Source organism: Ammospiza caudacuta, chromosome 11, assembly GCF_027887145.1.
Source record: "Ammospiza caudacuta isolate bAmmCau1 chromosome 11, bAmmCau1.pri, whole genome shotgun sequence".
NCBI classification, from domain to species: domain Eukaryota; kingdom Metazoa; phylum Chordata; class Aves; order Passeriformes; family Passerellidae; genus Ammospiza; species Ammospiza caudacuta.
The window spans coordinates 6231814-6254539 of NC_080603.1; the positions used below are offsets into that span (position 1 = coordinate 6231814).

General features: G+C 58.3%; 1 protein-coding gene across 1 annotated transcript in view; it reads right to left on the reverse strand.

The window, feature by feature from the left end:
* KIF1A (kinesin family member 1A) overlaps positions 1–21435 on the reverse strand; it is a 43129-nt gene extending 21694 nt beyond the window's left edge. The window contains exons 1-22 of the mRNA XM_058812490.1: positions 21270–21435; positions 16089–16240; positions 12165–12241; positions 11888–12067; positions 10820–10885; positions 10516–10694; positions 10061–10172; positions 9627–9704; positions 9265–9330; positions 8976–8993; positions 8586–8661; positions 8408–8486; positions 7831–7973; positions 7423–7449; positions 5935–6143; positions 4513–4592; positions 4130–4205; positions 1996–2075; positions 1631–1737; positions 610–694; positions 314–493; positions 150–222 (exon numbers count right to left, since the gene is read on the reverse strand). Of these exons, the coding sequence (XP_058668473.1) occupies positions 150–222; positions 314–493; positions 610–694; positions 1631–1737; positions 1996–2075; positions 4130–4205; positions 4513–4592; positions 5935–6143; positions 7423–7449; positions 7831–7973; positions 8408–8486; positions 8586–8661; positions 8976–8993; positions 9265–9330; positions 9627–9704; positions 10061–10172; positions 10516–10694; positions 10820–10885; positions 11888–12067; positions 12165–12241; positions 16089–16194 (2097 nt within the window). The 5' untranslated portion in view covers positions 16195–16240; positions 21270–21435. The remainder of the gene's footprint in view (positions 1–149; positions 223–313; positions 494–609; positions 695–1630; positions 1738–1995; positions 2076–4129; positions 4206–4512; positions 4593–5934; positions 6144–7422; positions 7450–7830; positions 7974–8407; positions 8487–8585; positions 8662–8975; positions 8994–9264; positions 9331–9626; positions 9705–10060; positions 10173–10515; positions 10695–10819; positions 10886–11887; positions 12068–12164; positions 12242–16088; positions 16241–21269) is intronic.
* Positions 21436–22726: the final 1291 nt, after the last annotated feature.

The following is a 22726-nucleotide window of genomic DNA, read 5'->3' on the forward strand; positions in this document are numbered from 1 at the left end:
CCTCCTCCCTCCTCTGGATCAGTGCTCGTGGGTGACAACTCCAGGAACAACAACATTTGCCCTTATTTTTAGAACACAGACCCACCCCACACAAACATCTGCCAGGATTTCAGTCATGTCTGAGAAGGAGCCATGTCCCAGCCACCTACCAGCCTCTGCTGCTCCAGAAGGTAATTTGCCTCTTCCCTCTCCCTCCGGTACTGGTCCTCCAGCTCCTGGAGCCTAGGTGGAAATGGGGAAGTGAACCAAGGTGGAAGTGAACCAAGCTGGAAGTGAACTCCCAGCTCCCCAGCCCCTCAGGCCGTGCTCTCACCGCTGCTCCATCTCCTGTTTCATGTCGATGCCCTGCTTCTCCAGCAGCTCTCTCTGGGCAAAGGCCCAGTCCACGGGCTCCGCGGGCGTCTCTGCGCACGGGGTCCGCTCGCGCTCCTGCCGAGCCTGCTCGGGGTGGTTGAAGCGAAACACGTGGCTCTTGCCCATGATGATGCGGTTTTCCTGCAGCCATGGGCACGGGGAAAGGTGTGGGTTCAATGTGGGACAAGTGCAGGGCCCCCAGGGCAGGGAGGAAGGGGGGTTGGAGCAGCTCTGGCCTGCCAGCCCCAGGACCCACCTGAGCGCAGGATGCTGGGCTCCGTCACCTTTTTGCCGTTCACGTAGGTGTCAGCACCTTCACAGGGCTCCAGGGTCACTATCACTGTGGAGACAGAGTGGAAGCAGATGGATGAATCCTGCATGTGCTGCTGCCCTGCTCCAGCAGCCTCAGGGAGGGACACCCACCCCAGCCACATTTGGTACCCACCAGCAGCACCCACCCTGTGGGCAGCTGACAGGACTCAGCCAACCTGATGTTAATCAGAGCAGTCCCAAGGAATAAAGGCAGCTGGAGACTGCATGTGGGGAGGAGACCCCAGAGCTTCCCCAGGCTCATCTCCACAGCTCATTCACACCCAGGTTTCTGCCATTTTGGGGAATGGATTCTGCTCCACATCTTGAGAGGGGGAATGATCTACAGTCCGCTCAGCCGTCCTGCCTGATCTCTGTCACAGACATCTTTTCATGAAAAATCCTTTTCTTAGGATTTTTCCTCCTGAGAAGCTGGGAGGCCTCAGGAACAAAGGGTAAACAATGACTATCTGCTGCAACAGGTGCATCTGTGATGGGTCTCATGTGGTTGTTTCTAATTAATGGCCCATCACAGCCCAGCTGGCGTGGACACAGAGCCCGAGCCACAAGCCTTTGTTATCATTCTTGCTGATTCTATTCTTAGCTTAGCCAGGCTTCTGATGAAACCTTTTCTTCTATTCTTTTAGTACAGTTTTAATATGATATATATTATAAAATAATAAATCAAGCCTTCTGAAACATGGAGTCAGATCCTTTGTCTCTTCTCTCATCCAAGAACCCCTGTGAACACCCTCACAGATCTCCTCACCTTGCTTCCTTCTCCACATGCCTTGTGCGAGCTCCCCTCCCAGCCAGGAGGGATGTAGCTCGTCTGGAAGCATGGAGCAACCATGCAGTAAAGCCCAACTAGTTTGAGGAGGGCAGGACATTAATCTGGGGGCAGGGGCTGAGGAGATGCAGAGGGATGGGTCCCCAGGGCAGGGAAGCCCCTCCAGACAAGCAGTACCTTCACCACCAGATTTGGTGTCACTGCGGAACAGGCAGTGCTCTTCTTTAATGAAGTGCCCGCTGAGAACGATGTCCTGCCTCTTCTCAGCATCTTCCCGGCCAACCCTGCAGGGGAAATCCAGCTCAATCCTCCCTCAGAGCACCCCATCCTGAGTCTCCCCCCAGCCCCATCCTTGGAGCTGACAGGAGCAACCCTTGGTGCACTGCAGCACTGAAATCTTGGGGGTTTGCGCTTTGGGGATGCCCTGGGAACAGTGCCCAGCCTGGGGACAGCTGTCACCCCCCTGCCCACCTGGGGAAGTCAGGCACTGAGACAGGGACAGTGCTCCCACCCCTCCATCCTTGGAGGGACCTGGCCCTCACCTTGTTATGCCATCCTTGATGTAGTAGAGCAGACACTCGGACATGAGCGGATCCTCGTTCAGGTTGACCAGGTGCGGTGTCTGGGAGGGACAAACACGGAGCCATCCCTGAGTGCCCTGCCTGCCCGGGCACTGAGGGGGCTCTGCAGCAAGGAGGGAGCTCAGCAGCACTGGAGGCTGCCCTGCACAGCCTCTCCTGCCCTCTGCATCCTCAGGGTGACACATCCAGGCTTTTCCAGGGGCTGCACAGAGAGGCTGCCATGAGGATTCCTGCTTCCACAAGCCTCCTTGCTTTCCTCCTCACAGAGCTGAGTCCTAGCTACCCTTCCTCTGGCCTCCTTTGACAATTCATGTTCCAAACAGGCCCAACACAAAGCCAAAACTTTCCCTGATATGGCTCAGAGTCTCCAGGGGCAGGACCCTTCTGACTTGTGCGATATTCTCACTATATTCTCACTGTGAGAATATAATTCCATAGTATAGAATCGTGGAATGGTTTGGGTTGGAAGGGACATAAAACCACATCTCATTTCACCCCCCTTTCCATGGGTAGGGACATCATCTTCCAGTAGATCAGGCTGTTCCAAACCCCATCCAACCTGATCTTGGACAATTCCAGGAAAGGGGCACCCACAGCTTCTCTGGGCACCCTGTGCCAGGGCCTAATCACAATCTCAGGGAAGAATTTCCTCTCGATACTTGATCTAACCCTGCCCTCTGCCAGGTCAAAAAGGCAGTAAAAGTGCCCGTTTTCCTCCACTGACTGTGCACCAGATGATGCATCCAAAAAGAGCAGGTCCCAGAGGTTCACCCAAAAGCAGTGCAGACCTGAAGCCCGACCTGCAGGCTGAGTTTCACTCTCAGGTCTTCTTCCTAACAGTCCCTCACAGCCCTTTCCTGCTCTGGGTCACAAACCACTTTGTTCTTGATAGGAGGAAAATTTCTCCCTCAGCCAAAGGCCTCTCAGGCCAGAGCCAGCTTAGCTGCTGGGATTACACCTTGAGGGAACAGGGGCAGCCCCAGGAGTACCAGTGGGAGAAGTTCTGAATTTATCAGATAGAACAGGCTGTAAGGAACACCTTATCAACTTGCTGAGACCCAGCATGCAGAGGGGGCCCCTCACCATGGTGCCACAAGCCTTGGCTGGCAGCAGAAACTCACTGCAAACAGGGCAGCAGAGCTGGAAGTCAAGGAAAGGTGGGCTCTTCTCCATGGTGGCTGGCAGAAGTTGGCTGCAACATTTAACCTCTGGCCCCCCTGGACAGACATACAGCCCTGGGGGGCTTGAGACCTCCTTCACTTGCAGTTTTTGTCCAGATTTGTAAAGCTGGTGGTGACCTTCCACTGAGCTCCTGGAGCTGTGACCACCCCAGCCATGGCACACAGCAAGACAACAAAGTGCAGTGCCCATAACAAAATGGATTTGCACACTATCAACACTAAATTTCCTCACCAGCCACTGGAGAAGTCAGAAGAGTTTCCACCTGCCAGACAGCTGAAGAGCAAGGAGGCACCAAGACCACCACAGCAATGCCCCACCTCCAAGACCAACCTGCTTTGGGGAATAAACCCCCATGCTTCCTACCCAAAGGTCTGGGCTCCTAACAGGCAGCAGCTGGGACAAGAAACAAAGACAACAATGCACAAGTTCATCCTAAAAGTCAGATTGCCCATGTAATGGAAAGGCTGTGAAGTCTTTATCACCACCTGAGCTGGGGACACACAAACTTAAGAGGTTTGGCCAAGCCAAATGCTACAAGCAATAAATAGATGAATGAAAGAATATTTGCCCACCCACATTTGTTAGCAAGGACTTGCTGGCTTCAGGGGCAGCAATTTTAAATATCTGAAAGTATGAATTTTTATGAGTTAACACTGAAGTCCAAGACAGTGATCATCAGCAAGTCCCCTCATGAAGGGGCACAGCATGCCAGCAGTGGGGGTGGACATTAACCCACATATTTGTACCCATGTTTGTGCCCAGCAGGCTCAGTGCTGGGATTTCCCCCACGGGTTCAGAGCCAAGAAAAGGATATTGAAGTACATGGGGCTGGCCAGCTGTGACAGAGTGGATCAGAAGGGAGCTGCAGAGGTACAAACCAGTCCCCAGGAAGAAGAGAATAGGATGATCCTACCTTTTTAGGAGAAAATACACCCAGGGTGCCTCCATCCTCCCTCATGGCCACCCCCATTTCGGCCAGCAACGCTTCCCTGAAGGAGCAAGAGAAAGAAGTGCCTGTCAAAACTCCATGCACCCCCAGGATGGAAGCCCTTGGTTTGTCCCATGGATTGTAATGCAGGGCTTGCCACAGCTCTCCTCACAATCCAGGTGGGTTTTTCAGAGCAGCCCATCTCTGTGCAGGCTGATATGGGGGGTACTGGGGTCTCCAGGGGCAACCCAGGGTCCAGCTGGACATCCAAACTGTTTGGCTGCCCCAGGAACCCCAGTGCTGCAACAAAATGCCCAAGGAATGCCACTGTGCCATGCCATCCTGCCCCAGCCCCCCAGCCCACCCACCTCTCCATCCGGATCGCTTCTGTCCTGCGCAGCTTCTCCTCCCACGTCTCGTTCAGCTCTGCAATGATCTTCTCTGTCTCCTGCCAGGGGGGTTAACAGGGCTTGCTGACACCACCCTGGGGCAGCTCTCCTGCCCACTGTGCCCAGTGTGCTCCAGTGGGACACCAGTCCCAGCTTCAGGCTTGTTTGCACAAGCTGCAGCACATTTCACCCCATCTTTCCATCAGCCCCACCTTCAAACAGTGAGGCACAGACAGCACCCTCTCCACTGCCTTGCTGCCAGCCCACTGCTGCACCGTGCAGGACCAGGAGCACTCTGCCCATCACAAGCCCAAAGCACCTGTGCCACAGCTCCAAGGCAGCACCAGGAGGACCCTACAACACCCAAACCCTCAGGGTGGGCGAGCTCTAGGTCTGTCCACTCTGCAAGGGCACATCTGGGTATCGCTTCACATGAGGATCACACTTCAATGGGGCTCCAGAAAACACCGAGCCCCCTCTGCAAGCTGCAGGGCATGGAAAGGAGAAAGGGGGAAAGGGGAAAAAAGGGGGAAAGAAGGGGGAAAGAAAGGGGAAGGGGGAAAAAAGGGGAAAGGGGGAAAGGGAGAAAGAAAGGGGAAAGGGGGAAAGGGGGAAAAAAGGGGAAAGGGCGAAAGGGGAAAGGGGGAAAGGGGGAAGAAAGAGGAAAGGGGGAAAGAAAGGGGAAAGGGGGAAAGAAAGGGGAAAGGGGGAAAGAAAGGGGAAAGAAAGGGGAAAGAAAGGGGAAAGAAAGGGGAAAGAAAGGGGAAAGAAAGGGGAAAGAAAGGGGAAAGAAAGGGGAAAGAAGGGGAAAAGAAGGGGAAAAGAAGGGGAAAAGAAAGGGGAAAGAAAGGGGAAAGAAAGGGGAAAGAAAGGGGAAAGAAGGGAAAGAAAGAGGAAAGAAAGGGGAAAGAAAGGGGAAGGGGAAAAAAAGGGGAAAGAAAGGGGAAAGAAAGGGGAAAGGAGGAAAGGGGAAAAGGGGGAAAGGGGAAAAAAGGAGAAAGGGGGAAAGGGGAAAGAAAGGGGAAAGAAAGAGGAAAGAAAGAGGAAAGAAAGAGGAAAGAAAGAGGAAAGAAAGAGGAAAGGGGGAAAGGGGGAAAGAAAAGGGAAGGGAAGGGAAAAAGGGGAAAAGGGGAAAAGGGGAATAGGGGAAAAGGGGAAATGGGGAAAAGGGAAAAAGGGAAAAAGGGAAAAAGGGGAAAAGGGGAAAAGGGGAAAAGGGAAAGGAAAAGGAAAAGGAAAAGGGAAAAGGGGAAAAGAAAAGGAAAAGGAAAAGGAAAAGGAAAAGGAAAAGGAAAAGGAAAAGGAAAAGGAAAAGGAAAAGGAAAAGGAAAAGGAAAAGGAAAAGGAAAAGGAAAAGGAAAAGGAAAAGGAAAAGGAAAAGGAAAAGCAGCAGCCTCTTACCTTGAGCCTCTCGATTGCCTCCTCGCTGCCCGGGGCAAACATGATGCGCTCGTGCAGGCTGGCGACCGAGGCAGCGCGGCTGGACAGGGCAGAGAGGGACGAGGAGGGGCTGATGCCAGCGATGGCGTTGGTCACTGTGGAGAGATTGTCATGGCGCTGGCTCAGCTCTGCCCCTCCAGCATCATTATTGTTCTCAAGGTCCGACACATCTACGGGCGCGGAAGGAGGGGAGGGCCGGGGAAAGACACACAGACAGGGTGACAGAGAGAGACAGAGACAAGAAAAGCTGTTGGGAAAAAAAAAAAGAGTGGCCGGTGCGTCGAGAAAAAAGGCAGGAATTACAGGAAAAGGCACAGGCAGCAGCAGAGCAGCACAGACAGCAACAGGGCAGGGCAGGCACTCTCCTCCCCAGCCCGGGCAGCCCTGCAGGGACACAGGGCTGTTGGGTGAGGCAGATGCTGGAAGCACCATCTTGGGCTCCCAGGGACACTTTTGCAACCTCAGGTCCTGCATACATCAGGTCTGGGACCAAATATCCTCCCCAAGCGTGTGCCACTGCCTCTGGCATCCTCTCCATCTCACAGAGCCTGTATGGTTTTCCCTGCCCAGATGCCCCAGATTAGCCAGATCTGGGAGCAGAGGATGAGAAGGGAAGGGGATGAGAGGGGGTGGCCCTGTGCCCTACAAAGGGGTCAGGTAGACAGGGCAGGAGGAGCAGCAGGATTCCCCCAGAGGGTCTGCTCGAAGGAAGCCCATGGCCTGATGGAGCAGCACCTTGGCCAGGCAGCCAGAGAATGAAGCCAGCTCTACAGGCAGGGGTGCTTGCCAGCTGGCACCCCAGGAGTAAGCTCTGGGGGGAGATGCTCCTCCAGCCCTGAGGAGATACTGGTTCTCAGAGCAGTGTGCAAGAGGCAGCCAGGGCACAGGTCAGCAGGTGCAGGAGTAGTCACCCATCTCCATTAGCCAGAAGGACACAAGCAGAGCCCTGGCTCCTCAGCAGGTTTGCCATGGCCTGACTGCACTGCCTGACCCAGGATGGGACAAGGCCCAGTGCTTATCCACAGGCCAAAGCCTCCTGGCCACCACCACCCACCAATCCACCAGTAGAGCACCATTCCATCCCACCCGAGGCCGTGCCAGGCTCCAGCCCCAGTGAGACACCAGCAGTAGCAGAGCAGCAGCAGCAGCGACAGGAAACATCACAACAGCATGAAGGAGGAGTCCCCGTGTGGCCTGGGCCCTTGGCATGGCCAGCTGGGAGGACACTGGTCCCTTCAGCACTAGCCCAAGCCCAGGTGCTAGCCAGCACTCTGGCACCATGCCCTGTGCCAGCTCCCTGAGGATGGGCAGCCTGCAGGCACACAGCACCCCAGCAGCAGGGGCTGGCTGCAGGAGCCCTCCCCATGCTGCACGGGTGCCCCTGGGCACAGCCCAGATCTCCAAAAAGCTGGGAAGCAACAGAGAGTACCAGTGATGGGGAATACACACATTTGGATCCTCCTGCAGCAGGGTGGGCTAAGAGAGAAAGAGAGGGCAGGGAGGGGGGTGAGACAGAGAGAACAGAAGAGAGAACAGAACAAGGGGAGGGGGTTCATCTCAGTGGGGTATCAGACAGCACAGGGAAGGGAGCCCATGGGCACGTGCAGTCCCAGTAACGCCTTCCTGGCACCTCTGCTGGGTGCTGGACGCTGAAGATGGTGGGTGGAAGGGAAGAAGGGAAGGTTTGGCAGGCAGAAAGCAGCTCCCCCTGCCACAGGAGGGGCTGGGGGCTGTGCAGGGGCTCACAGGGGCAGCACTGGTGCTGCTGTGGGGCAGGGCAGCAGGGTGCAGGGAGCCTGTGGGGACATCAGCCCATCTCTGCCTGGAGCCAGGGCAGAGAGCACCCCTGGTACCTACTGTCAATGATGTCCCCGAGGCCCTGGGCGTAGAGCAGGTCACGCAGACGAGCCACCTCATCCTTCAGCTCCCTGATGAGCTTGTTGTTGGGGTCCTCATTGATGACAGCATTGCAGCGGATCTGCTTGGCACGGTCAGCGTACCTGGGGAACAGGGCAGAGGCTTGAGCAACACCAGAACAGGGGCAGGGGCTTGAGCAATGCAAGAACAGGGGCAGGGTTTTGAGCAACACAAGATCAAGGCAGGGTCTTGAACAGAACAAAAACAGGGGCAGGATCTTGAACAACACTGAGAACAGGGGCAGGGCAACACAAGAACAGGGGCAGGGTCTTGAACAGCACAAGAACAGGGGCAAAATCCCAGCTGCTGGACAAGCAAGAGTGTTGCAGAGCCCCTCCAGCAAGGAGGATCCCAGTGCCAGGACAATCCTTTGGCCTTTTGTCTGGGGTTGCAGGCTCCCTCCACACTACACCCCCAGGCAGGGACACCACAGAGGTGGGACAGCACGTGGCAGTGCCTGGCCTCAGCCTCCCCTGTCCCTGCTCACTGCAGGAAGGACAAGGGCACTTCTTCCTACCTGAGGGTGCTGAGGGTCTCGTCGTAGTTGATGTCAGCAGGACTGAGAGCAGCCACCATGGCAGTTCTGGAGTTGCCTCCTGCCCAGAGAGACAGACAATGAGGGAGATGCTGCTCCCTGTGCCCCCTGCCACGCCCTGCCGTGCCCTTTGGCAGAGCACACCCCCAGCTGTCCTCACCCAGGTTCTCCCGCAGCAGCCAGGTCAGCACCGAGTCTCGGTACGGGATGAAATCTGTCTTCTTCTTCTTTTTGTTCTGGGAGAGCAAAGGGAAGGGCTGTCAGGCTGCCCGCTCCCCTCAAAGGGAAGGTGACAGCTGGTCCCCAGCCATGGGGACTTGGAGCAGGATGGAAACCTTGGGCATCTTTGCCCAGGTCCACAGGTCCTGCCTGTGAAATGCCCTGAGCTGGGAGGGTTGCTTAAGGCTGGCTTCTGAGAGCCCCAGAGGGAGGAGGAGGAATGAGGAGAAGATGGCTCAAGTCCAGGCACAGTCTCACTCCCAAACCACCCTGAACCCACTCCCACTGTGCTCCAAACCAACACCCCCCCCAATCCAGCCTGGGCACCCACCTTGTTGGGCCCTGAATCCTGCAAAGGAAATGGAGACAATGTTTAGGGGAGCTGCTTTTTCCTTGGCACCCACCACACATCCCTGGCCCTCAAACAGAGATTACCACAGGTCCCCATGCAGGTGGCATCTCCACCTGCCCAGCTTGTCCCAGCTGCAGGGACAGCTTGGGATGTGTCTGCCCAGCCCTTGGAGCTGGGATGCTCCATCCCCCAAAGCTGAGCCCAGCCCTGCTGCCCCAAGCCCATTTACCCCCTGGTGTTGCTGTTTGTCTGCTCTCCAGCTACCTACCATTTCTGCCAGGGCAGAGATGACTTTCCCCAGAGTGGTCAAGGACTTGTTGATGTTTGCTCCTTCCTGGTTAGAAGAGGAAAATGCTCAGGCCCCATTTCAGAGCCACATTTCAGCCCAGGAGAAAGTGAGGAACGTCCAGCATGGTATGGGCAAAGAGGAGCTGGTCTAACTGGGTAACCAGCACCCCCCAGCTGGGACTGATGGTGAAACTGGCACTGGGCAGCTTTCAAACACAATCCCATCCAGGATTCTGGCAGTGCAGTGGGCAAAGAACCAGGCAAGGGAAGGAGATGTTTTGGGGATGAGGGAGGAGGCCATGGTGTCCCACCAGCAGAAGGGGACCTCAGGTCAGCTCTCACCTTTAGCCTTGTGCCCTTGGCACCCGTGGAATCAGCTCTCTCACTGCCAGCCAGGTCCACCAAGCTGATTTTGCTGACCTGCAGGCAGAGGGGAGGCTGTCAGCCCTGTGGGCACAGCAAACCCAGCACAAAGCCAAACCCCCTTGCAGGATGGCACTGCTCTGAGGGCAGCAGTGGCTCTGCAGGGTCATCCCTGCAGGAGCTGCTCAGGAGCAGGGCTAATACCCTTGCAGGCAGGGCTGAAGCTGCCAAGTACCCTGCACAGGGGTCAGTCCCTCAAGGGACCAGCAGCCCAGAATGTGCCTGGCACTCATCTCCCTCCTGCTCCAACCCTCCACCAGGCTGCACCACCATGCCCCAAGTGCTGATAAAAGCACACAAAAGTCCTCCCTGGACCCACGAGGGCTGCCCTGAGTGCCCAGGCCTGCTCTCACCTTCTCAGTGGTGATGTCTGTCTCGGCATCGTGGCGCTTCTGCGTGAAGATGATGTTGAAGACGGCGTGGGAGCGGCTGCTGGTCTCGTTCATGTTGGTGGCAGCCACTGTGCTGCAGGGAGAGCAGGACAGGGAGCTGTGACACCCTGTGGGGGACACTGCAGTGGCTGGGGACAGGGCCAGGACAGGGTACATGGGGGAAAGGCAAGAATAGAGGACAAGAGAGGGCTCTGGGAGAAGATGTGCACAGGTTCAGGCTTTTCCCTGCTGTCTCCAGTGCCCTTGGAAAGCAGGACGAAAGTGAGGGGAAAGTGGGGATACCCAACACTCAGTGAGGAGGGGATTGCCATTTCCAGAGCAGCTGGACTGGCAAAGTCAGGGAGTGAAGCAGGACCTCCTAGAAGTGACTGCAAGCTTCCCAAACCCTGCCCATCTCCTGCCCTTCTCCAACTCACCGGGCTTTGTTCCCAGAGTCCATGAGGTCCTGGATGTCATTGTAGGAGGTCACAGCCAGCTTGGAAAGATCCTCAACATATGGACCCATCAGGGGATGCTCCCTCACCCGCAGGTTGCCCTTGTTCTTGGGGTTCAGCAGGTCCCTCACGCGCTCACAGTAGATCTCCATGTAGCTCACCTAGAGCAGAGGGCACGGGCAGAGATGGCAGGGTGGCCCCACAGAGGGCTCTGCACACTGGCACAGCCTGTGGAGGCAGCTGGGGGGCCAGGAGGGGCTGGGCAGGCAGAGGGAGGGGTGCCTACCTCCACAGAGTAGGACATGTTGTCATTGCTGGTGTCATTGATGCGGGAGAAGAGATCCTCGCACAGCTGCGGACACAAGAGCCAGGATCAGCCCCACTGCTCCTGCCTGGGGGGCCCAGACACTGGGGTTTCTGCCTTTTCACCCCAAAATCCAACCAGTCAGTGCTGGGATGGCTCCTGGGGAGCTGGCAGAGCTCACATGGACAATCAGCATCCCCAGAGCCCCAATGTGGTGTCATTGATGTCCTCACACAGCTGCAGACACAAGAGTGCCCAGATACAGGGGTTTCTACCTTTTCACCCCAAAAACTAACCAGTGAGTGCTGGAATGGCTTCTGAGGAGCTGGCAGAGCCCCTCCACGCTGACATGGACAATGAGCATCCCCAGAGCCCTGCTGTGTCCTGTCAGGCCAGCCCTTGGTCAGCAGTTCAGCTCTTGGGCCACTGTTGCTCACACCCACTGGCCTTGTGTGGGCAGACCATTGTCCTTCCAGCCTTGGAGAGCCTGGGTGACCCTCCTTGACCCCCTCCTGGTGGAGCCATGCCAGCTCAGTGTCACAGCAGTGCTACATCAGACCTTGGCAAGGCCTCACTCCCACCCTGCTGCCCTCTGTCGCAGACATCTTTCATGGAAAATCCTTTCCTTAGGATTTTTCCTCCTGAGAAGCTGGGAGGCCTCAAGAACAAAATGTAAACAATGGTTATCTGCTGCTGTGGAATGCAACAGGAGCATCTGTGATTGGTCTCATGTGGTTGTTTCTAATTAATGGCCAATCACAGCCAGCTGGCTCAGACAGAGAGTCCAAGACACAAACCTTTGTTATCATTCTTTGCTATTCTATTCTTAGCCAGCCTTCTGATGAAATCCTTTCTTCTATTATTTTAGTATAGTTTTAATATAATATATATCATAAAATAATAAATCAAGCCTTCTGAAACATGCAGGCAGATCCTCATCTCTTCCCTCAACCTGAGACCCCTGTGAACACCATCACAGCCCTCCTTCCTCCCAGTTCTGCTTTTCCTTTGGGCACCCCTTTGGGATGAGGCAGTTTTCCCCAGGCATACCTGTGGGATGATGCCCTGCTGGTCCTTCTCCTGCTTGCCCATCATGGTGTAGGATTTCCCAGCTCCTGTCTGCCCGTAGGCGAAGATGCACACGTTGTAGCCTTCAAAGGCATGCTGCAGCATCTCCTCGCCAATGTCCCGGTACACTTGCTTCTGGGATGCATAGTTGATGTCTGCAGGCTGCACAGAGGAGGGGGACACAGAAATTTGGCAAGGAGGCCCTCCTGACCCTCCCCAGCCCAGCCTTTGAGGCAAGCTCAGCCCTCCCAGTGCTTACCGTAGTGTGGGACCAGTAGGAATAGTCAAAGCTGAAGCTTTTTGGTGTCTCTTTGGGCTGTTTTGGGTTCAGGATAGCTAGGGACAAACAGATGGGAACATGAGGCCATCAGCCACCCATGGTACCCCTGCCCCATGCCCCTCTCCCCTCCTCCATGTGGGAGGGATGAAGGGTGATGGGTTTCAGTCCAAAACCCTCCTGGAAGGCCGTCGCAGACATCTTTCCATGCAAAATCCTTCTCTTAGGATTTTTTCTTCTTGAGAAGCTGAGAGGCCTCAGGGACAAAATGTAAACAATGGTTATCTGCTGCTGTGGAATGCAACAGGTGCATCTGGGATTGGTCTCATGTGGTTGTTTGGAATTAATGGCCAATCACAGTCAGCTGGCTTGGACACAGCCTGAGCCACAAACCTTTGTTATTCATTCTTTTCTATTCTTAGCTTAGCTAGCCTTCTGAGGTGAAACCTTTTCTTCTATTATTTTAGTATAGTTTTAATGTAATATATATAATAAAATAATAAATCAAGCCTTCTGAAATATGGAGTCAACATTCTCATGTCTTCCCTCATTCAAAAACCCCTGTGAACACTGTCACACAGCAGGGTCACAGGCTCCCTGTCCCCAAAGCCCCCGTGGTGTCACCTGTGGGGTGGGAGCAGCTGCAGCCCTGCCAGGGCTCCCCCAGAGCCCCTCTGGCTCCTTCCCCTGCAGGTGCCCAGCCCCAGCAGTGATTAATGCCTCGTGTCACACCAGCAGCGGAAACAAGAGTCTGCTTTTGTCATCCCCTGATGAAAAGGACGTTGCCATGGAAATTGGAGACTGCATCACTGCTCTTCCTCATGCCATGGGTTGGTTTTTTTTCTCCTCCTGTAGAGCATTTACCATGTGGTTTTATTTCTGAAACAACAGATGCATCAGAAGGAGCCCAAACCAGCGGGCAATCACGAGGTGCAGCCACCAGCCATGTTGGGTGACACTGAGGTGACATTGAGGCCTGCACAGCACAGCTCCCGTGCCCGCTGCCCCAGCTGCTCCCTGCCACCACCAAGGATGGAGGAACCACAAGCCCTGAGCTTTCTCTTCAGTCAGCCAGGGCTCAAACCCCTCCTGATTCCAGCTGGGCATTCCTGGGCAGCCCCAGGCACGGGGCAGCTCACTGCTGGGAGTCTCTGGTGGCCAGATGTGCTTCCAGATGTGCAGTGTCACACACAGAGATGCTTTCTGCTCTGAACCCCTCCTCCAACACCAACTCCAATGGGAAGGGTCCCCCACTTGTGACCTGAGAACAACTCAGCACTGAGCGAGGCAGAGAGGGGAAGGGGGGGTCAGGATGCAGCCCCAGCCACAAAACCACAGCGTGGTGCTGCTGAGATGCTCCCTGGCATAGAGAGAAGCCCAGCTCTGGCACCAAAGAGGGGCTGGCACGGGCTCCCTGCCTGTCCCCCTGCTGCAGGCAGCCTGGCCCCACTACCCTGGGGCATCCCAGGCAGGCTGAACACCAGGAGAAAGGGCTGGGGAGGAACAACTGGGAATCCTCCCCTGGGAGAGCAGCCCACGGTGGCTGCCCTTTCCTGACCCCTGCTAATGCTTGGATGTGGTGCTGAGGGCATTGTGAAGAGAAGCAGAAGTTGTGCAAGAAGTGGGATGGAGCATCTCTGGTGGCTCCTGGTGCTCAGCCTGGCAGCTCCACCTGGTCCCCAGGCCTGTCCCTGCCCTGCAGAGTGACACTGACCGTGCAAACAGGAGCAAAGATGGGTTGTGGAGCGGGAATGGAGCAGCACAAGGAGCCTGTTCTGCATCCCAGTGCCAGCCCATGCTGGGCACAGGGCAGGGGATGGCACCACGTGGCTCCAGGCACCCCAGCTGCAGCTCCAGCTGGCATGGGACACCAGAGACTGGGACACAGGGGAGCATCCCAAGGGCAGGCATCTCCTGTCCTGAGCTGGAACACTCTTGCCATGCCCCTGCCATTCCCATTTATTTGCCTGCAGGCAGATAAATGCTGCTGGTGGAGTTTTTCCTTTCCTATAGGACTTGTGCAAAAAAAATCATGCTCTGGGCCATTGGGATTGAAAAGGCAAGGAGGGGTGTGGAGATGAAGACAAACACAGAAACAAGGGGGCAGGAAGGAGGAAAACTTCTGGAGGTGTCCCTTGCCTTGCCCTGAAGAGGCAGCAGCATGAGTGGGCAGGCACAGAGCAGGAGAAAGCCCAGAGCCCACCTCAGGGAAAATAATCACCAGGGTTTAAAGGCAGCAGAGGCACAGCTCTGGACAGCGAACATGACTGGGATCAAATATCCTGGTGGGAGCCATCAGGAGAGGGGCCAGGAGTGCTGGTGCCAGGGATGGTGCCCACAGGGTGCAGGACAGGCACAGAGCAGCAGGGCTGGGGGCAGCTGTGGCAGCTGGAAGCTTGCAGGTGAGAGGACAGCAGAGAAAGGCTGAGATCCCTCTGCCTCCCAGGGGCTCAATGGAGGCAGGAGAAGAAGCTGCCTCTCCACCCCAGCTCAGACAAAGGTCTCTCCAAATAATCCTGGGAAGGGGAAAACTTGCTCTCACCCCTCTCAGATATGTTGATCTTTGGCTTCTCTGCCAGGAGCTGGGGGGATTGGGACAGTCCTGCTCTGCTGGCACCCTCCTGCCTCCCCCAGCCACAGCAGCAGCAGAGCCCCCCACACTTTGCTCCCCAGCCCCCTGGCCAGGCGGATTAGCCAGTGGTTTGTCCATTCATGGAGAAAATCCTCCCTGTCAGCAAAGGGCCCCTGCCTGCAGCCCTGCTGCCCTCCCTGGAGCAGAGGCACGGGCTGCAGGGCTGGGGGCACGGCCAGGGTGAGCAGGGGCACAGCTCTGAGCAAACAGTGCCACGGTGGAGCTGGGGGATGCCTGATGCTCTTGGCTGGGACTGGGGCACGACAGTTCCCCCCAGGACCAGAATGGGGAACATCTGCCCTCCCATTGCCTGCCTTGGGCAGCTGGGAAGCTCCTGCATGGACAGGAGGCTTCCTCACTACGAGGGCAGGTGGAGAATCCGTGTCCAGCCAGAGACCAGCAGGGGCTGCCCCACAGAGCTTCCCCCGGGCCTGGGGTGGCCAGCGGGGTCCCAGCGCCCCCCTGCACCCCTGGGTGCTGTCCCCTGCCAGCAGCAGGGTTGTCATGGCAGCCTGCAGGGAGGGGGTGGCTCCAGCAGCGTGTCACCCACCACCGGTGACGCAGGATGGAGTTATTTTAGACACTGCCCCATCTGGAGGCTTCCAGAGCCACAGAGGAGGGGTTTCACTGCCAGTCCCACACCCTGCTGGTGTCTAAAGAGGGGCAAGGGCTCCAGACAGCACACACAGCCCCAGGGCTCCAGGCTGCATTCCCCACCCTGAGCACACCATTCCCTGGGCAAACCCCCCTCCCATCCCTCCCTGCTGCTGCTGCTGCAGCTCCAAGAGCCCCAGAGAGCAGGGATGGGTCCTGGTGTGCTGCAGTGAGTGGTACCTGGCCAGGCAGTCAAAAAACATTTGCTGGCCCACACACAGCTCCAAGACCAGGTTGGAAGAGCCTGATCTCTAGTGGAAGGTTGGAACGAGATCATCTTTAACACAAATCCCTTCTAGATTCCCTTTAACACAAATCCCTTCTGAAAAAAGGGATTTGTTTGATTCTGTGATTCCTCTGTCATTGCCTACTGGGGAATACTGCCCCTTTCTTTCACTGTCACCAAAATCCAAGGGCTCAGTGCCGTGTAGGTCCCACCACTGCCATTCCAACAGCATCTCCCCATGGGATGCTGACCCCATTCCCACATCTCCCCGTCCAAACCACTGGAGATGCTTCAGGCATCCTCACACCGATCCCCCCCAGACTGCTGCGACCACACCACCCCTGCTCCTTGCCAGCAGCACCCAAACCCCCCTTCCTGCCCCCGGGGCACTCACTGGTGGTGCTTCCCGACATCTGGATGATGCACTTGGACTCGCGGCTCATCTCCCGGGAGTTGAAGGGCCGGACCCGCACCGCCACCTTCACCGAGGCTCCCGCCATGGCGCCGGCCCCGCCCGCCTGCCGCTGCCCCGGAGCGCTGCCTGGCCTGGAACGGGAGGGAAAGGAAAGGAAAGGGGGTCAGGAACACCTGCATGCCAACCCACATCCTGCACCTGTGCTGCGTGGATGGATGGAGGGCCTGTGCAAGGAAACTGCAGGGAACGCTGCTCTGCCTCTGCCCCCAAGATGATGTTTTGTTCCATATCTCAATTTACCTGTTCTCTCTGTCATACCTCAGGTCAGGACCCCCAGCTCCGTCCCGGTGGAGCACTGGAGCCTGCAGGGCTCAGGGATGGAGGCTCCAGTGCTCATCTCAGTCCCCAGGGCAGCACTGGAGCCTGCATCCCCCTGGGCACCCACAGCAGCCACTGCCAGCATCAGCACAACCCCAAGGAGCAGCTTTTCCACCCCAGGGTGACAATGCCATCAAATAGGTACCCCCCCAATCTGCAAGAAAAGTCCCAGCCCGTTACCAGAGCCTGCTGCCTCCGCTCCAAGCCCAGCAGAGCAGGGCTGGGCAGCAGGACAGAGCAGGGAGGGAGGCAGGGAAGCGATGGCATTCCACTGGGAACGGAGGCGGTGGCTGGGCATGCGCCTCCCATTCAGCTCCCACAGAGCAGACCTGCAGCATCAGCACCAGCAGCCCTTCCTGGGGAGCCAGTGGCCATTGCACTCAGCCCCAGCTCCCAGTTTACCATCCTATTTCCAGTCCTTTTGCTGAAAAATTAAACTGCACATCTCACCAAGACAAAACAAACCACTCGCCAACACCTCCCAGAGCAGTTGAGCATCCCAGCACTGATGCTCTGCAGGCCAATCCCACCTTCCCTCAGCTGCAGTTAAGCCTCAAGACCACTGCCCAGAAAATTGTACTGGGATCCTTCCTCTGAAAATTGCTTTGGGATCCTTTTGGACCTGCCACAAATCCCTTTCTAACATCCATCCCTTTTCCTGCCTTTCCCTACTCCCTGGCTCCTCCCTGCTGGTGAAAATGGAGCACAGAACCCCTCAGAAAATGGGCAGGAGCTGCTCCTCTGGCATCCCAGCTGCAAGGCTGGGTGTGAATTCCCTGATGCTTTCCAAGCCTGGGTTTTGCCAGCAGGATGTTTGCCCTGGGAGGAAGGAGATCAGGGAGAGAAATGAGATCGTTAGTGAGCACCAGCTCTGGTTACATGGGCCAAGACCAGAAGGAGGGATCTTGAACATGAGATGTGTTTTCTCACAGTGGAAATGAAAAATTCAGGAGAATTTGTGGAAAAAGTGGGGGGAGAGGGAAGAAAAAACCAAATCCACAGAATAGAAAGTATCCCAAGAGAAGGGGATGGTTTTAAAACTACCTGAGGTCTGACAGCTGAGGTTTGATTTCCATGGGGTGAGAGGAAACCAAGGACACGGCGGAAAAATTTGCATCTAGAAAGTGTTACAAGCTTGGCACTGCCTTTCAGAAACCCTTTGCCTGTTTTATAAGTGAGCTGGCATGTCCAACAGCGTGCAGAGGACAAAGCTGCTTCTGTTGGAGTTCCCAAGCCCCCCTCTTATCTCCCTGCTGGGATGGCTCTGCAGCTCCCACTGTGCTCAGCCAGTGATCACGCCCATAAATCCCACAGTTCAAGCGTTTGGTCTCAGCTTTCCTGAGCTTGGATTATTTTAAGCAGGTGTTTAACACCACCCTTGAGTCCCTAAGCAAGCAAGTGGGCTCTGCCTCCCAGTGGCCTCCGCCTCCCTGCTCAGCTGGGGGAAGGAAAATTAACCAGCAGAGCTTGCCAAAGGGGAATGGAGGAGTTGTTTTTCCCAGGAAAACGATTGGATGTATTCCCAAGTGGAAGGGCTGCATCTTCACCGGGCCAAGAGCTGGAGCTGCTCCACCCTGTGGCACCGCTCAAGGACAATGGATCCACCCCCGGGGCAAGGCTGCCCCTGACACCTGCCCATGTCACACCTTTCCCTCTGCTCCCGAGCCAAGGCAGCTCCCTTCCCCAGCTCTGCAGCCTCTCCAGAGGTGGCTCAGGTCCCTGCACAGCCCCAGTGAGCCCACCCCTCAGTGAGCCCACCAGGACCCGCTGCTGCCTGCCTGGGCCACCTCAGCCCCTGCTCTCGTCCCCTCCCACCCTGTGCCACTCCCAGCCGCTCCAGCCCCATCACTGCCCACAAAGACACTCTGGTTTCTCCTTTGAACACTTTCCTGTGTGCCTCATTCTGCTGTGTGCCTTCCATTAGTGCTGCTTTCCTTTCTTTGCCTTTTTCTGCCCACTCAGCCCCACACCCCACACCCCACCAATGCTGGCTGTGAGAACCTCCCTCCTGGCCAGCAGCACCTTTTCTCTCTCCCTGCCATCACAGTCTACATCCCAGTGTATTCCCATCTGGCTGTGATGTGATGTGAGCTCCTCTCCTGGCCAGCATTCCCTGCTGCAGAGTCCCAGTTCCATTTTCTGCTCCCTCCATTTCCCTCAGCATCCTTGGTGGGCAGTGCCCTGCTTCCCTCTGCTCCTCTGCAGCTCTCCAGCTCCATCCAGCCAAGGAGCCCAGGTGACATCCTGTGCCCTTGGGGACCTCCAGCAGACACTGCCCAGCTGCTCCTCACCCTCCTTTCCTTCCCCTGACCCACTCAGCTGCAGGGAGGCAGCCCTGGCATCACTGGGCATCCAGGGGAGAGAGGGGCAGGGCTGCAGCGGGCAGGGCAGGGCAGGGCAGGGCAGCCCCCCTAGCCTGTGGGCAGCTCCAGCCCGGCCAGCTCTCCCTGCCTGGGGGCAGCCAGAGCAGTTTAATCTGCTGCCATCGAGAGAAATTCGATAAGCCAGGGCCAGCCCTTCGCTGCTGGGAGGGTGCCAGCACCACAGCCCTGCTCCCTGCTCCCTCCCTGCCGCCTGCCAGGGCTGCCCTGCTCACAGGGGAGGCTGCAGAGAGGAATGGCCACGTCCTGGGGCCAGGGGGAACATCTGGACCTGTCCCCAGTTTCCATCTTTCCCCCCTTCCCATGCACCCTGCCTCTCCCTGTGACACACCAGGCACCCCCAGTGAGGGGCAAATCATGGAGAGCCACGGTTAACTGGATCAGCCAAGATTAATTGGGCAGAGATTAGCTAATGAAACCACTCTTTAGTGCAGGGTCTACCAACTGGCAGCCTCTCCTGCTGAGAGGTGACCAACAGGACAGGGAGCATTGTCCCCAGGTGCCACCAAGCAGCAAGCTCTTCCTCAAAGGATGCTGTGCTGCTGTCCTCCAGCTCCAGCAGATGAGGAGCTGCCTCAGCCAGGGAGATCCAAGGTGAGTTTCCCTTTGTCTGCTCCCATCCAGCCCCACATCACCTCAGCCAGGGCGAGGGTGGACGCCCCGTTGGCAGCACTGGTGTGTTCTCAGCAGCTTTGCTGTGGTGAGCCCTTCCCCTGCAGCCTTTGTTGGGGTCTGGCTGGGCTCACGGGGCTCTGTGGTGCCTCCAGGGCAGCAGGAACACGCTGCTGGATGACATGGCACCGTCAGGCTCCTCAACCACCTCCCGCCCCACACAGCACAAGGGGCCATGACGGTGCAGTTTTCTCCAGAGCAGCACCTGCAGGCAGGGAGGCAGCTCAGAGGACAGCCCAGGACAAGGACAGAGCCCCCCACAGCCAGATGAAAGCCAGCCCAGCTCCCCCATCACCCTGCCCCGTGCCCCCTCACCTCCTGCCCACCCCAATGGGAGACACAGCCCCAGGGCAGAGCTTGCAGCTCCCTGAGAATTCCCAGGCAGATTCAGTTCACAAGTAGCAAATGTGAGGACATGGATGAGGGGTTCTGCTCCCCATCTCTGCTGCAGAGTAACCCCACCCCCATCCCTGCTCCCTCCATCCTCTCTTCCAGCCATGCCAGCCCAAAGCAGGGAAAGGGGCACAGAAAGGGCAGCGAGCTCTGGGGGCACCGCTGGGCACGGGCAAGGGCAGCCAGGGAGGGGCTGCACAACAGATCCCCACAGCAGCCAGGCCTTGAGGGGCTGCAGGGAGGTGCAGGGTGGTGCTGGCAGCATCTTTACCAGCGCCAGCTGCCACCTCCCAGACAAAATGGAGGTCAGCAGCAGCAGCAGCAGCGTGCCGAGATGGCAGAGCCACCACACCCCTGGCCATACCCGGGGGATTGTGTGCTGCCTCTCTGTCCCCAGTGCCACAGAGGCCACCTGCTCGGGGCTGCTCCGGGGGCTGTGCCTGCCTCTGGGGTGGGACAGAGGATGCTCGGCTGGTCCCTGGTGCCCCCCGAGCCCTGATGGTGTCGCATGGGACCCGAGCAGGCAGGAGCCCGGCTCACTGGGGTCTGCAGGGTCTAGGGGAGGAGGAGGAGGAGGGGGAGAAGGCAGCAGAGGAGTGAGACAATGGGGCAGGTGCAGGACTGCTCCCTGCGAGCCTGGATGACAAGCGCGGAGCTCTGCGCTAGCCCCGCACCCCGGACCGGCCCCTTCCACAGCCAGCAGCCACCGCAGTGACATGGCGGCCCTGGTCCGGCCACCCCACAGCGCAAGGTCACCGGCAGCTGCTCGTCCTTGGGGGCCAAGAACAGCCTGGGCACCGCAGCATCTTTGCCGTGCGAGAGCCCCAGGCGGGGCACCCGGCGCTCCCCGCAGCGCTGCTGTTCGGCTCCGGAGCATCCTGATGGTGATGACGCAAGATGGCTCAGCTGCACAGCCACTGCCATCTGCCCCGCAGGGGACAGCAGGGGTGCCTCCGGGGCGGCTCCTGTGCCCCCCGCCACGGCATCCTCCCTTCGCACCCTGCCCGGGGCCGGGGCGGCAGAGGCGTCTCTCCGTTCGCGGGCAGCCCCCCCGCGCACCCCGGCTGGATCCTTCTGGAAGATGATGGGGCGGCACCCGGCGCTCCCCGCGCTGGGGACCCCAGGGCAGCTTCCTCACACCCCAACACCGAGCATCGGGGGGGCTCCGCAAAATGGCCCCCGCCCGCAGCCCCCCCGCCCCGCCGGACCCTCGGGACGCGCATCCCGCTCCCGCCCGCCGGGGCCACGAGGGGCGGCACCGCCACCGCCGAGCAGCCCCGGTGTCCCCCCGCGGCCATCGCCCCGGTGCTGCGCGGTGCCGCCCGCCCCTCCCTACCTGTGATGCCCGCGGCCGGGGCCGTGGCCGGTTCGGAGGGGCGCGGAGCTCAGCCGTGGGCGGGGGGCGCCGGCATGAGGCCGAGCCGCGCGGTGCGATGCGGTGCCGGCGTCGGTGCCGGTGCCGGTGTCGGTGCCGGTGTCGGTGCGGGTGGCAGCGGCCCCGCCCCTGCGGTCCCCGCCCCACGCGCTGGTTGGCGGCCGCCGCCGCCCGGAGTGGGACGCGGGGACCGGGAGGGCGCGCGGGGATGGAGCGGTGACGTCAGCGCATCCTCCGGCCCCGGGAGCTGCGGAGCCGCCGCAGGGGCGGGGCGGGGCCGCTGTCGCCTGGCAACCGGCACCGGCCCGGTACCCCCGTACCCCCGTACCCCGGTACCCCCGTACCCCCGTACCCCGGTACCCCCGTACCCCGGTACCCCGGGCCGGACACCGCTAGCGCTGCTCCCCGGTGCAGAATTCCGAGGAGCGGCCCGGTCCCCGGTGCCGTCAGTTCGCTCCTCCGTCCGCCGAGCCGCCGCCCGGGGCACGGCCGCTCCTGCCCATCTGCGCCCGGAATTGAGAGGCAGCGCAGAAAGCGGATTATTCCCTCGCTGCCAGCTGTTTGCAGCCTCGCCCCACGGCAGCCCCGAGGCCACGCGTGCCCTCCCCGCCCCAGCCATGCCCCAAATCTCCCCAGAAAACAGGGACATCTCCGTCTGATATGTCGTCATCGCTCTGGTGGGTGATGGCTGGGCAGCAGTCCCCGGGCTGGCTGTGGCTTCCATCAGCCATGTCGGAGCAAACTCATCTGTCCCCAGCTCCTCTCAGTGGTCCTGGCCCTGTGCCTCTGTCCCTGTCTTCAGCAGCGGCCACTGGTGCCATTTCTGCCAGGTGGCAATTCCCACCCCTGTGCTGCCATCCCTAACCAAAGCTTTGCTCACTGAGGGGCTCCTCTGGGCAGGGACCCACTCATGGCTCTGCTAAAGCTGGCAGAGGGCAGCTTGTTTGCATTTCAGGGTATGGATGGCAGAGAACATGCCAGAGGTCGGGCACAAGGCAATGTGCTGTGGGTACACACAGCAGGTAACAGAATATCGACCCCACGTGGGGCCTGTGGCACCCTCAGGACACTCTGGGATGCTCATGGTACAGGCTGAGCCTGCAGAGCACAGCTCGGTGGGGCAGGGATTGTGTCAGTGTCCCAGCCCACAGCCCTGGTGCTCATCAGTCCCCTGGCCAGCCTCCCTCAGGCTGTCACCCAGCCAGTGTCCCTCTGCAAGGCAGGGCCCTGGGCAGGGAGCTCTGCTCAACAGGAGCTTTTTCCTGCAGGAGGAGCTACAACCATGGCAGCTGTGCCAGACCATTCTCAGCACAACCATCCCGAGGCACAGCTCCAGGTGCCCAGAGCAGGGATCCCTCCTGCTGGGATGCTGTTGGGAGACATAATCTTTGCTGTTGTGTGGGCATGGGGACAGGGGC